General features: G+C 43.3%; 1 protein-coding gene across 4 annotated transcripts; it reads left to right on the forward strand.

Annotated features, from left to right (window-relative positions):
- The first annotated feature begins 356 nt into the window (after nt 1–356).
- On the forward strand, nt 357–14829 carry LOC139557368 (bile acid receptor-like). Of its 4 annotated transcripts, none has more exons than XR_011671373.1 (11): nt 357–472; nt 7887–8028; nt 9868–10233; nt 10461–10601; nt 11283–11413; nt 11966–12064; nt 12179–12278; nt 12509–12625; nt 12783–12875; nt 13236–13368; nt 13594–13617. XR_011671373.1 is itself a non-coding variant. In XM_071372101.1 (11 exons), exons 2-11 carry the CDS (start codon nt 7932–7934, stop codon nt 13791–13793), a joined length of 1461 nt encoding a protein of 486 aa, XP_071228202.1. In that variant the 5' UTR covers nt 357–472; nt 7887–7931; the 3' UTR covers nt 13794–14829. The 4 variants fall into 4 exon arrangements, 2 of the variants coding, with proteins under 2 accessions (XP_071228202.1, XP_071228203.1); XR_011671372.1 differs by having other exon boundaries at nt 13591–13609; XM_071372101.1 differs by having other exon boundaries at nt 13255–13368; nt 13591–14829.
- Nucleotides 14830–15024: the final 195 nt, after the last annotated feature.

Here is a 15024-nt window from a genome sequence, read left to right on the forward strand (position 1 = left end):
CACCGTGGCCTATATATCACTGCATAGTAATAGGTGCGTATATTTCTTTGCAGGCATTATTCATTATAATAAATGACTGATCATGTTTGGGGAAAGAATCGCATACATTACATTTCACAGTCAATAACCTTGTACACTATACAGACATCCTACTTACTGTATTTACCTCTGCTAAATCTACTCTGAGAACCCCTCTTCTTGAAAGAAATCCATGGTATTTAATACCCTAATCTACCTCACACAATGTTTCTGATATTGTGTCCAGTCTTTTGTTTGAGATGGAAATCTCTTCTTTGTACTTGTGAGTGTGTGTATGCGCGAGTGTGTGTAGCGTGTGTGTGTGTGTGCATGTGCATGTTTGGCAAGTGTAGGGTGTCAGAGGCTGGACTGCAGTCAACATTACAAATGTAAGGGGAGGACAAATCAAGAGGCTATCAGAAGAGTCAACACACGAGGAAGAAGACCACCACTGGTGAGTTCATATCACTATTTTTAATACATTTTCCTGGATGAAGAGTAACAGCCTTATTTTAATATGAACCTTTATTCAAACTCTGCTATGGACTCTGTGTATTTGGAAATCTTAGTTTGACCATCATTTCCCCCAAAGCCTCTAGAATGCGTCCTCTTGTTAATGTGAAGAAGCTCAGCGGTGTCCTACTTCTCTTGAGAAACTTGCTACCTGATAGATGAAGTGCTAAGGAGCCATAATGCATCTTACTGCCTTACAGAGATATTTAGAAGTTTTAACAGTGTGCTTTGGAAGGGTAATCAACTAAGTCTACTGTTTTTTTAAATAAGTTTTATGTTTATTTTTACACATTAGTGATACATGCAAGAAGGAACTGACATTGGACAGGTTAGAGAGGTTTGGTGGTTACACTTGGACTTTAAAAAATATCTTTACCACCGTGTCAAGCCAGTGTTTTAACATGATTCTGTGTCCTTTCCGTCCTGACAACAGTAGCCTAACACATTTATGAAAGTTTTTAAGACCTGCTTTTACAAACAAGTAATGGAAAATATAGTTGTTAAGCTTGCATCTACAGTATGTAGGGGGAAAACCAAAATCTTGATTCTGTGGAATCCATTTGAGAGAGAATCATTGAAACCTGCAGTTGTGCTAGCCGAAGTTTTCTAAAGCAACAACAGTGCCCTACATTTAGGTAAACTGTAATCAAAGATTTTAATTGTGAATATTATGTTAGTAATTATGTTAGTAATACACACAAACGCGCACGCGCACACACACACACACACACACACACACACACACACACACACACACACACACACACACACACACACACACACACACACACACACACACACACACACACACACACACTGACCCCTCAAATGTAGCACTGGACTTTACCCACAAATCCATCTACTGGCCCTCCCTGCAAGGCCACTCTAATCTAACGTAAGTTTCCTGTAAACACAGTAAACACTGTGCTATCTGAATCAGGCTACCAGCAAACAGTGTGCAGCGATAAATAGACAAACAGGGGGACATGCTGAATGAAAGAAAGAGAAATAGATTATTTGTGTGCTTACTGCCTTCAGTCCACATTTTTTGTGAATCAAGGGTAAATATTTTAAGCCCTCCCTTACCCCACCCTCCTCCTTCTCCTCCTCCTTCACCTCCGCATCCTCCTCCAAAAAGCTTCCCTTGGGTATGTGCAACATGCTCAGGCCCTTGTCCAACAAAGTGACAACTAGGCCAGACTAGGAGATCCATGGCCACATGTACACACTCCAATAAATTGTCCCCATCTCTAAATATGATGGGAAAAAGGAATGAATGTGCATGCAGTCGTTCCCTCCGTTATCCTGCAGTATGAGAGATATCAAGGGTTTGTTTTGCCGGATATGTGAGGACATGACTAATGTAACAATACAAATGACAGAGGAACATAACAACAGAAGTCTTTCCTGGGATTTGTTAATTTACTTTTACAATGACCAAGAGGAATCAGATAAATGTAATAATGACATAGTGTATTTGGGATTTCTCTACATCGGGGACCTTAGTCAGTTGTTCCTAGGTATCAGATGAAGTGATATTAGATGGATCCAAAGTTGACACAATGTTAATGTGAAGTTGCTTTATTGGGAGCTATGGAGAGAAATTGCGAGTTACTGTAACAGAGACGATCAATATAGAGGGTCTGTTTTTCTGCGCAACATCAAAGCTTTTATGCATAAATGTTTTTGAATCATCCAGAATCCACCAATAGTCAGGTTTGCACCCATTTCTCCAAACTCTACAGTATGGACCTGTTTAGAGCCTCCTCCTCTGTTGATTGCTCTTTTACCTCGTCCTCACTTTACAGGAGACCTGTAGTTTCCCACCAAGGATTCAAATTCCTCGAGTGTCATGTTTGATGCACAACACAGCACAACGCAACGCATGTTCATCTATATCCAAAATTATTTAGACCACTCCCCAACCTGGGGTTGCCACCTCTTTCCAGACAGCCCTTATTGAAGGTTCAGCTCATTGGGAATTATGAGTTTGGCACAGTTACAATATACTGGAAACCATTAGTGAAGAACAGAGGACTGCATGCCTGAGCATGAGTTAGTGAAATATACAGGTGTCGGATTTTAATTTGACCAGCTTCGTCGCAGGAGTAAAATAGTCCTGCAGCAGGAAGAGCAGCAGTATTTGATTATAAAAAGTGATAATTTCTAAAACAAAATTAGTTTTGATAGGCTACAGTAAGCTATAGTTCAGGATACACTTGTACTTCATAGTGGAGACTAATATCTATCTTGTGTTATTAAGCTACACTGAACAAAAATATAAACGCAACTTGCAACAATTTAAAAGATTTTACTGAGTTACAGTTCATATAAGGAAATTAGTCAAAAAAAAAAAAAAAATTAGGCCCTAATCTATGGATTTACTGGGAATACAGATATGCATATGTTGGTTATAGATACAGTTGAAGTCGGAAGTTTACATACACCTTAGCCAAATACATTTAAACTCAGTTTTTCACAATTCCTGACATTTAATCCTAGTAAAAATTCCCTGTTTTAGGTCAGTTAGGATCACCACTTTATTTTAAGAATGTGAAATGTCAGAATAATAGTAGAGAGAATGATTATTTCAGCTTTAATTTATTTCATCACATTCCCAGTGGGTCGGAAGTTTACATACAGTCAATTAGTATTTGGTAGCATTGCCTTTAAATTGTTGAACTTGGGTCAAATGTTCCGGGTAGCCTTCCACAAGCTTCCCACAATAAGTTGGGGGAATTTTGGTCCATTCCTCCTGACAGAGCTGGTGTAACTGAGTCAGGTTTGTAGGCCTCCTTGCTCGCACACGCTTTTTCAGTTCTGCCACAAATTTTCTATAGGATTGAGGTCAGGGCTTTGTGATGGCCACTCCAATACCTTGACTTCATTGTCCTTAAGCCATTTTGCCACAACTTTGGAAGTATGCTTGGGGTCATTGTCCATTTGGAAGACCCATTTGCGAGACCCAAGCTTTAACTTCCTGACTGATGTCTTGAGATGTTGCTTCAATATATTCATAATTTTCTTTCCTCATGATGCCATCTATTTTGTGAAGCGCACCCATCCCTCCTGCAGCAAAGCACCCCCACAACATGAAGCTGCCACCCCCGTGCTTCACTGTTGGGATGGTGTTCTTCGGCTTGCAAGCGTCCCCCTTTTTCCTCCAAACATAACGATGGTCATTATGGCCAAACAGTTCTATTTTTGTTTCATCAGACCGGAGGACACTTCTCCAAAAAGTATGATCTTTGTCCCCATATGCAGTTGCAAACCGTAGTCTGGCTTTTTTATGGCGGTTTTGGAGCAGTGGCTTCTTCCTTGCTGAGCGGCCTTTCAGGTTATGTAGATATAGGACTCGTTTTACTGTGGATAAAAATACTTTTGTACTTGTTTCCTCCAGCATCTTCACATGGTCCTTTGCTGTTGTTCTGGTATTGATTTGCACTTTTCGCACCAAAGTACTGTCAGAGTCTAGGTGATGTGGGTAAGGCGGAGTCAGGCGCAGGACACAGAGATGAGTAATAATAGTAACTTTACTCAAAAATAATCTTCCAACAAGGAGAACGAAAATCCAGAATCACATAAACGAGACAACTGACAACAATAAACACGCACAAAACCATGACGGCTCCAGAGGGCTAAATAGGGAAATAATTCAAACGTAATGGGAACCAGGTGTGTACAATACAGACAAAACAAATGGAAAAAGAAATGTAGATCGGTGGAGGTTAGAAAGCCGGTGACGTCGACCGCTGAACGCCGCCCGAACAAGGAGAGGCACCAACTTCAGCGGAAGTCGTGACAAGTACGTTCATCTCTAGAAGACAGAACGTGTCTCCTTCCTGAGCGGTATGTGGCTGCATGTTCCCATGGTGTTTATACTTGCGTACTATTGTTTGTACAGATGAACGTGGTACCTTCAGGCGTTTGGAAATTGCTCCCAAGGACGAACCAGACTTGGATGATTTCTTTTGATTTTCCCATGATGTCAAGCAAAGAGGCACTGAGTTTGAAGGTAGGCCTTGAAATACATCCACAGGTACACCTCCAATTGACTAAAATTATGTCAATTAGCCTATCAGAAGCTTCGAAAGCCATGACATAATTTTCTGGAATTTTCCAAGCTGTTTAAAGGCACAGTCAACTTAGTGTATGTCAACTTCTGACCCACTGGAACTGTGATACAGGGAATTATAAGTGAAATAATCTATCTGTAAACAATTTTTGGAAAAATGACTTGTGTCATGCATAAAGTAGATGTCCTAACTGACTTGCCAAAACTATAGTTTGGTAACAAGAAATTTGTGGAGTGGTTGAAAAAATAGTTTTAATGACTCCAACATAAGTGTATGTAAACTTCCGACTTCAACTGTACCTTACAAAACAAGTAGGGGCGTGGATTAGAAAACCAGTCAGTATCTGGTGTGGCCATCATTTCCCTCATGCAGCGCGATACATCTCCTTGCTGGATATTTGGGTGAACTGGAACACGCTGTCGTACAAGGCGATCCAAAGCATCCCAAACATGCTCAGTGGTTGACAATATCTGGTGAGTATGCAGGCCATGGAAGAACTGGGACATTTTCAGCTTCCAGGGATTGTGTACAGATCCTTGCGACATGGGGCCGTGCATTATCATGCTGAAACATGAGTTGATGGAGGCAGATGAATGGCATGACAATGGGCCTCAGGATCTCGTCACGGTATCTGTGTGTATTCAAATTGCCATAGATAAATTGCAATTGTGTTCGTTGTCTGTAGCTTATGCCTGCCCATACCATAACCCCACCGCCACCATGGGGCACTCTGTTCACAACGTTGACATCAGCAAACCACTCGCCCACACTACGCCATCTGCCTGGTACAGTTTAAACCGGGATTCTTCCGTGAAAAGCACACTTCTCCTGCGTGCCAGTGGCCATCGAAGGTGAGCATTTGCCGACTGAAGTCGGTTACGATGCCGAACTGCAGTCAGGTCAAACCCTGGTGAGGAGTAGAGTATGCAGATGAGCTTCCCTGAGATGGTTCCTGACGGTTTGTGCAGAAACTCTTCGGTTGTGCAAACCCACAGTTTCATCAGATGTCCGAGTGGCTGGTCTCAGACGCTCCCGCAGGTGAAGAAGCCAGATGTGGAGGTCCTGGGCTACCGAGGTTACATGTGGTCACAAGGCTCATTTGAATGTCCTGCGATGCAGGAAAATTTGCAGCGAGAACAGAGTGATTAAATTAAGATACTATATCTGTATCTAATTAGTCACCGAACTATTATTACTTTTATCACTTCATGTTATGCATGTGTGCATATACTGTATGCATCCTATGTACGGTGTACCTTCTCATTTGCACTGCTTGCTCAGCACAGATGCTCAACACGTGGGATAGATAAAGTCTAATTAAATTAAATCCTGCTTGTTGCTCGGCTTGGTTCACACACAGGCCAGTGTAATGAGACAGTTGAGGAATGCGGTGAGGGTGGGAAGGACACCATAAGTTCTCTAGAGTCAAGCTGCATGTCAAACCCAATCAGGGAGAGGTAAGGGCAAATCTAGGGTCTCTCTCTCATCAGGGCTCAACTCGACCCAGTCAACTCTGGAGGGGCATCCGAGTCCCCCAAACTCTAAATCTGCCCAGCGTCAAATATTAACTGCAATACAAACAAAGCAGTGGAATAAATGCCCTGGGGGCTCCAAAGCTTCATTAAATAGTACCCGCAAACACCAGTCTCAACGTCAACAGTGAAGAGGTGACTCCGGGATGCTGGCCTTCCAGGCAGAGTTCCTCTGTCCAGTGTCTGTGTTCTTTTTCCCATCTTAATCTTTTATTTTTATTGGCCAGTCTGAGATATGGCTTTTTCTTTTTTCTAGATGGCCAGCATCCCGGAGTCACCTCGTTGACGTTGAGACTGGTGTTTTTTGCGGGTACTGTTTAATGAAGCTGCCAGTTGAGGACTTGTGAGGCGTCTGTTTCTCAAACTAGACACTCTAATGTTCTTATCCTCTTGCTCAGTTGTGTACCGGGGCCTCCCACTCCTCTTTCTGTTCTGGTTAGCGCCAGTTTGCGCTGTTCTGTGAAAGGAGTAGTACACAGCGTTGTACGAGATTTTCAGTTTCTTGGCATTTTCTCGCATGGAATAGCCTTCCTTTCTCAGAACAAGAATAGACTGATGAGTCTTTGTTTCTGGCCATTTTGAGCCTGTAATCGAACCCACAAATGCTGATGCTCCAGATACTCAACTAGTCTAAAGAAGGACAGTTTTATTGCTTCTTGAATCAGTTTTCAGCTGTGCTAACATAATTGCAAAAGGAGTTTCTAATGATTAGTTAGCCATTTAAAATTATAAACTTGGATTAGCTAACACAACGTGCCATTGGAACACAGGAGTGATGGTTGCTGTTAATGGGCCTCCGTACACCCATGTAGTTATTCCATAAAAAATCTGCCGTTTCCAGCTACAATAGTCATTCACAACATTAACAATGTCTGCACTGTATTTCTAATCAATTTGATTTTATTTTAATGGACAAAAAATTTGCTTTTCTTTCAAAAACAAGGACATTTCTAAGTGACTCCAAACTTTTTAACAGTAGTGTATACACTCACATGCTCACACATACACTAATACACATACACACTCATACAAACAAACATGCATAAACCCGCGCGTGCACACCCACACACACACACACTACCCACCCAGGGAGAGTAACTACAGCATAGTAATAGTATACTGTGTAGTGTAGATGGGGAAGAGTATTAAAGTTATCAGGATGTTTATGGAAAATAGAAGAAATATTACAAAGATTGACCACTGGTCATGTCAAGTTTTGTTGGTACAGAGACAAAATAGCAGTGAGTTACCAGCTACAGCTAAACCATTGATCCAACGCTGTGATCTCCTCTCCCACGACACACACACACTCAGGTGGGTGATTATTGGGTCCCTGTTGCTCCATGGTGGGGTGGGATCCATCCACCCAGGCCAAACCTGAGCTCCCCACCAGGGACAGGCCCCCATCTGACAGGACCTCTCTCTTCCCTCTGAACATTCAGCCAGGGCAGCTGTTTGGACATGAGTCCCATCTCTCTCTTCTTCTCACACTCTCATCGCTGTCCCTTGTCTCCCCGTGATGCCTCTCAGAGGAGCAGAGATCCATCACACTGCCACAGACTTCAGCTGCACGCCTCCACAGTGGACAACAGTAACCTTTAGTTTTGCATCATAGAGGGTAGCTTAAAATAGGCAATGATATCACAGCTAGGAGACTGAGGAGACCTGTTGTCAGCGTGGATATAAAAGAATGTTTGGAGAGTTGCAGATTCCTCAGATGTGTGGTTCCCTGTGTCTGTGTCAATAGATTAAGCGGGTGTTCCTAAGGACTGACTGTGGATCAGGTGTCCAGATGAGAGAGTGGAGTGAGTCGGAGATGACCATGTCTGCCGGTGGTTACCTCTCCGCCTTTGATGGATACGGCATCTCCGAGCCTCTGCAGTACTACGGTGAGCGACTCTTTTGATCTGGACTGTCTGCAATTATACTAAAATAATCTAGTCAGATTTTGTAGGGGTTATAAATTGTCTGCAATACTATGGTATGCTGATCCAAACACAATTTATCTTTATACATACCCTGTAATTGTATGGTGATGACCTAATTGAATCAAAATGTCATGATTAGACATTTATATTCCACATGTTTATGCTTGCTTTGTTCTGCTTTAGTTGGTGTGATGCTTTTTTGTTCAAATGTTTAGTGCCATATGGCCTGCAGATTAGAAAGGGAGACTTGTAGGGATACATAATGTGGGTCTAACCTTATACATTTAGAAAATAACTGTCTTTATTTGTATTTTTTCCAATACACAGGATGTTAGCTAACAAAAAATGTCATTGGAAAGAGGGGCTATTTATAATGGTTGCAGTGGAGAGTTATGGCCTAATCCGAACTATGAGGCTTCTTTCTTCACATTGTTGTCCTCTCCTCTCCTAGCTGGACGGATGGATATGACAAGCTGCATGATGGGGGGTAGTGTTAGTGTGCGTGGGAAGGAGGGAGACCCGGGTGTTTACACAGTGCTGAAACGGTTTACAAACAGAGCTCACCATAGCGTTGTCACACAAGCACAAGCTCAGTATTGGCCTCCATTCTCACCAGGACAGGAAACATCTGGGAGACACAGAGGAGAGACGGAATGAGTTAGGAAAGTAGAGAGAGAGAGAGAGAGAGAGAGAGAGAGAGAGAGAGAGAGAGAGAGAGAGAGAGAGAGAGAGAGAGAGAGAGAGAGAGAGAGAGAGAGAGAGAGAGAGAGAGAGAGAGAGAGAGAGAGAGAGAGAGAGAGAGAGAGAGAGAGAGAGAGAGAGAGAGAGAGAGAGAGAGAGAGAGAGCAATGGGAGGAAGGCTAGAGAGTCAAGGTTCTAGAAGAGGGGTGAGGATGGTTGTGGTTGAGGATGGGGTGAGTTTTGGGATTCAGAAATTAGGGGTCATAGGTCAGAGGTTGGACTCTAGAAATCACTGTGGTATTCAGTCCATGTCAGGGCATCAGAGTTGTGGACAAATATCCATGCTTATATGGTAAGAAGACACTCGAAGTGCGCCTGAGTACAATGTAACTTGTACAACCCCTAGTATTGATGCATTTTGAGAAAGGATGTAACTTCTAGTCATTGTTGGTCATAATCATTACATTTTTTGTGTTTAAAAGAAGAAACCTCTCACTATTTCAGTTATTTTCTGACCTAATAAAATGCCAAGAGACTCAGGTTATGGAAGAGGATCTTTCTGATCAGAGTGACTGATTTAGGGCTGATCTGTGACCAGCTCTTCTCCTTATAATGCAGATGTGCTTCAGAAAAGCTGCCAGGGGTGACACATGTTCCCTCTGTGGACGTGGGGCTTGAAGTTACAAAATGTTCACAGCTCCACCGGCTACCCCGATACGCTCACAAAACATTCATACGCTCACAAAACATTCATAAAACTCTATAAAAAATATCAAATTCATAAACAACGCTGTAACCTCTCAGCTGCATCCTGTTTCCACAGTCCAAACTGGTTCACAAGGTCTTGCTCTGATGTTTTTTTATTACGCCCCACAGGACAAATAAAAGGCACGTAAGATTGTGGACAAGGAACACATTCTTGTGATGCACTTTGACTTAAAAAACAGTTTGACAGTAATAATGGCTCTGGTAGAAAAATTAATTAATTTAGTAATATTTGCCGGTGGACCCTCTAGGTTAGCCACTAGACGTTCCCAAATCCACTCCTGTGGTGCACGTAAACTTAACCGGAGTGACCAGGACAAAAACACAATTTTGTGTTGTTATCCCATCACACAGATGTGCTGGGGGACCCTTTGGGCTACTCTTTCCAGGAGCCAGACCTACAGGGCCAAGCCTTCAGCCAACAGCAGTACAGCCCCGTCAACCTGCAATTCTCTGTCTACGAACCACCGTCCTCCCAGCCATGCCACCCACCCTACACCCACCCCTACAGTCCCCACTGCCTGGAGGCTCCCTGCGAGCCCAGCCCGGAGCCCCAGTGTGGAGGCCTGGGGAAGGGGGGTGGCGGAGGTCTGCCCCTGGTCAAGAGGACCAGGCTGGGCCCTGGAGGGCGGGTGAGGGGCCTGGATGAGCTTTGTGTGGTGTGTGGAGACAAAGCCTCTGGCTACCATTACAATGCCCTCACCTGTGAAGGCTGCAAAGGTAGGGGAGGCAGTGTTTTAATCAAAGTTTACAACAATATTTGGGAGGGTCTATCTGAAAGTTTTGTCACAGAGCCTGCTACTTCTGATTCTGTCTGAATATGTGTTTATAATTTGAATGGGGAAATCTTTATCTGGATTAACTTTAATTGAAATGGACCCCAACTAGAGGTGGTTGCTACTCAAACCAATGTCATAATCTGTCATTACTGTACTCCTGTGCTTCAGGTTTTTTCCGAAGGAGTGTGACAAAGAAAGCAGTGTACCGGTGTAAAAGTGGCGGAGGCTGTGAGATGGATATGTACATGCGGAGGAAGTGCCAGGACTGCCGCCTGCGGAAATGTCGTGCTGTGGGCATGCTAGACGAATGTGAGTGGAACATACTATAACAAAATGCCTGTAGGTATCAGAACTCAGGATAAGACCCAGATGCAGACAGTCTGAATCACAGATGTTTATTAACAAAACAGGGGGCAGGCGGGCGACAAGTCAAGTGCAGGCAGAGGTCGGTAATCCAGAGAAGAGTCAGTAAGGTACAGAGCGGCAGGCAGGGTCAGGGCAGGCAGGGTCAGGGCAGGCAGGGTCAGGGCAGGCAGAGTGGTCAAAAGAGAAACAGGAGTACAGGAATACACGCTGGTAGGCTTGACGAGGCAAGACGAACTGGCAACAGACAAACAGAAAACACAGGCATAAATGCCCAGGGGATAATGGAGAAAATGGGCAACACCTGGAGGGAGGTGGAGACAAGCACAAGACAGTTGAAACAGATCAAGGTGTGACAGTAGGGATATTTGAACTATTTTGAACTGAAAGTGATGTGAATAAAGACAAAGTCTGATAGCAATAAGATCAAGAATCGTGACCAGTATATCCAATTTAAAGTCAGGCGGACTTAAACATATTTCATTGCTAAGATAACCAAAATACCTTGGACATGGATCCCTTGCAAAAATGTGCTATATCTCAATACATCTCCCCCAGTTAAATAAAGGACAAATAAATTAAAGATAATTGCCTATATGAGTCTGACAGAGGCAGCTGTGTTGCCAGGTCTGCTGACCGAGGTGCAGTGCCAGTCAAAGAGGCTGAGGAAGGGAGCCAAGCACAGAGGAGGAGGGCCTGAGGAGGAGGAGAACATGGAGAGCAGGAGCGTCAGCTCCACCAACAGGCTGCTAGGACAGGTACATCCCTTTCTCCTCTCCTCCATTCAAACTTTCTCATCTAGTTTTCTAACCTTAAGTGTTTTGGTTAACTTTCTTGAATATTATTAATGGGGAAGACAATGTAGCTTGCTGTTTTTGAAAGATACCCCAAGATCATATTATTTGTCCAAAGCAAATATCAAAGCGTCTAAATAGTTACATACCTTTGGAGGATAATCTGGTAGAATGGATTGCACCACTGGAGTACCCGGATCTCTTCCTCAGACCCCAAGTTAACTTACTTTGGTTCATAAGTGGCCCTCTCCCATATGACTTTCTTGGACTTCCAGTTTAAGTTCTTGGACCATCAGGGGGCATGTCCCAGATCACATTTTTGGACAATCGGATAATTTTATACGCCAATGCATATGTCTTTGGAATGCTCCATCAGTAGCCTGAAACACTTGTGAATGATTTCTTATGGTGGCGTCCTATAGTACGAACCCTGCTTATACTCCAAGTCTGTTTCAGAATGATAATTTCACTCAGCAATCAACTGATCTGTTGGTGATGCATTTCCTTCCATGACAGGTGGTGTCTGCAAATCTGTCAAGAGAACAGAATCATGTACTGGACAGGATGGTGGAGGCTCTTCGGCAGTACAGGGCGCAGTACACTGTACACTGTAGGGTGGGTTGCTGATTAGAATAGTAATTCTGTTTTCCGTGGATTGAGATTTGAAAGATGTGTTGTCATTTTCCTTCCCATCTCATTGAGAGCTTATGCAGGCAGTTTTTTCTGCAGGTGTTTGAGTGGACTTGTACAGAGGATGGTGGAGACAGACTAATGGACGTGGCCTCCCCTCCCTCTCAGAGGCTGCTGCAGTTTGCCAAGAGTGTACCTGGTGAGTTGAGCCTCATCTCGTACATCAGCTTCCTCTCCTTTCTTGTTTCTGCACTGATATGAAAGAACTAAACAGGTCAAATGGAAAGCAAATACCTGGTAAGCATACATAATTTTGCTTTCGGCTACCATATGTTTTCAGATAAAAAAAGTATTTCTCTCTCTGTGGCCCCTCTGCTTCTGAATGACCTCCTGCAGTATTAACTAATCTAGCGTCTGGTGTCCGTGTAGGCTTTGAGCTCCTGAACTGCTCGGACCAGAGCACCCTCCTCTCTAGTTCCTCTGTAGAAGTCATGTTTCTGCTCTCAGCGCAGCAGTTCACCCAAAACCCGGCAGCCTATAGTCCAGGTACTGACACCACTACACCACCGTGAGGATTGTGGGTGTCTGAGTCATTTGGCCTGGCTCCAATTCAGCATACCGAAGAGGTAGAAGATAGGGATGAAAATGGAACGGAGCCAATTATGACATAGAGCTAATAGTTTTTCCCCCCTTATTTTACAAGCACTACAGCCTTTCAACATCTCAACTCATCATTGGCTGAAAACCTTGGATTCCAAGGAAAACATTCATAGTGGGACTGACCCTCTAAACCCAGGTAAGGCACACTGTCCTTATTAGATACAGTATACTCACCACCATAGTATCCCATCTTACGAGCATTATTTGCAATACTATTTGAAGAGAGGTTCAACGGATAAGGTCATTTTTTTGACGTTTTAGCTTATTTTCCACTACAGGCAAAAAAATATGCTAGCCCGGAGAATATGGACATTGCTAAATAACCAGCTAAACAACTTATTAAAAACTGTTTGGATGAAACCAAAACACGTAAGTCGAAAATATGCTAAAACTAGTCAACTAAATAGTGAACTAAAACCTTCAAAGAAGTTAGAATGAAGTGGGGCAAAAAAGGAAATGGTGTGTTTTTACTCTATTCTTCAATTGTGTGTCTTAGCTAGTGTGTCTGTGTGCAGGAGTCAATGAGGACCTGCTTGGACCGGTGATCAACTTCTTCCACAGCATGGCAGCATTGGGGGTGACCGAGGCTGAATATGCCCTGCTCACTGCTACAGTACTGCTATGCTCAGGTGATTGGCTCTCTATGCCTGACACCTTACTGTATGAAAAGCAAAATGTATTTATTAATACATTTTTAATACATATAACACAATACTTTTTTATTAATAAAGACACACTTTTTATTGACTGATCATTTTCCTCCAAGAGTGTCTGAATATCTCCTCTAGCTTGCCCAGATAGTGATGACAAACTCATATATGTCGTTCTGTCATCTACTGTATCTCTGTTAGCAGACGAAGCGTCGCTGCGGGCGGTTGCGTGTGTGGAGAGCTTACAGGAGCTGATCCTCGAGCTGCTGTCCAGGGTGTGCGGAGCCTGGTGTGGAGCCCAGGGCCCTCAGGGAGCCCAGCGCTTCGCTCGCCTGTTGGGGAGACTCACGGAGCTGCGCACGCTACAACACAACCACCTCACCCTGCTCCGACAGCAGCCCTGACACGGAACCCAAACCGGCTGCGCACGTGCGCCATTGTGCGCTATCGTGCATACATTTATTTTGCCCCCCCACACCAAACGCGATCACAACACGCAGGTTAAAATATCAAAACAAACTCTGAACCAATTACATTAATTTGGGGACAGGTCGAAAAGCATTAAACATGTATGGCAATTTAGCTAGTTAGCTTGCACTTGCTAGCTAATGTTAATTTGCCCTATTTAGCTAGCTTGCTGTTGCTAGCTAATTTGTCCTGGGATATAAACATTGAGTTGTTATTTTACCTGAAATGCACAAGGACCTCTACTCCGACAATTAATCCACACATAAAACGGCCAACCGAATCGTTTCTAGTCATCTCTCCTCCTTCCAGGCCTTTTCATCGTTTAACTTATATGGTGATCGCATCTAAACTTTCATTGCATTACCATGACTACCAGCAAAACAGTTTGTCTTTCAATCACCCACGTGGGTATAACCAATGAGGAGATGGCACGTGGGTACCTGCTTCAATAAACCAATGAGGAGATGGGAGAGGCAGGACTTGCAGCGCGATCTGCGTCAGAAATAGGAATGAGTTCTATTTTAGCCCTTGGCGTCGCAGACGCTCGTTGGCGCACGCGAGCAGTGTGGGTGCAATAATTGAATAACATGGATTTCTAAATTTATTTTGCGACGCTCGCGCACGCGACGTGTCCGGTCTGGTCAGCATGTGAGACAGTCAGCCCTGAGACAGACAGCCCTGAGACAGACACTGAGCACGGAGAGACAGGGATACAAATAGTTTAACTAAAGACTTAGTTAAATAGTTCAAATAAACACTTAATGTTGTATTTTTTCTCGAATTTGTACCCAAAAAATTTAAGTAACACTATTGGCCATTTATGATTATGCGGTTTATCATAAAAATACCATTCTTTTGAGTGACTGGTTTTTACTGTAAGGTTTAAAGTCACAGACCAGTATTAAACCAATGTGAGTTTTGTTATATGGAGTACACAGATGTATTAAAAAAGTATTTTATCATACCTTGGCAGTCATCGTGTTTGTGTCAACTCATTTCCAGGATGAAAATTAATCAACTACCTGGCCATAATACTTCCATACACCACTCTGGTAGATCTGTTATACCTTGTTCTCTTGGAGTTTAAAGGGATAGTTAACAAAAAATATAAATATAAATGATTTTACACTTACCTAGGATGTTGTCGGTCGACAGTAGTAGCTTGGC

The sequence above is a fragment of the Salvelinus alpinus genome, chromosome 28 (assembly GCF_045679555.1).
Source record: "Salvelinus alpinus chromosome 28, SLU_Salpinus.1, whole genome shotgun sequence".
Taxonomy (NCBI): domain Eukaryota; kingdom Metazoa; phylum Chordata; class Actinopteri; order Salmoniformes; family Salmonidae; genus Salvelinus; species Salvelinus alpinus.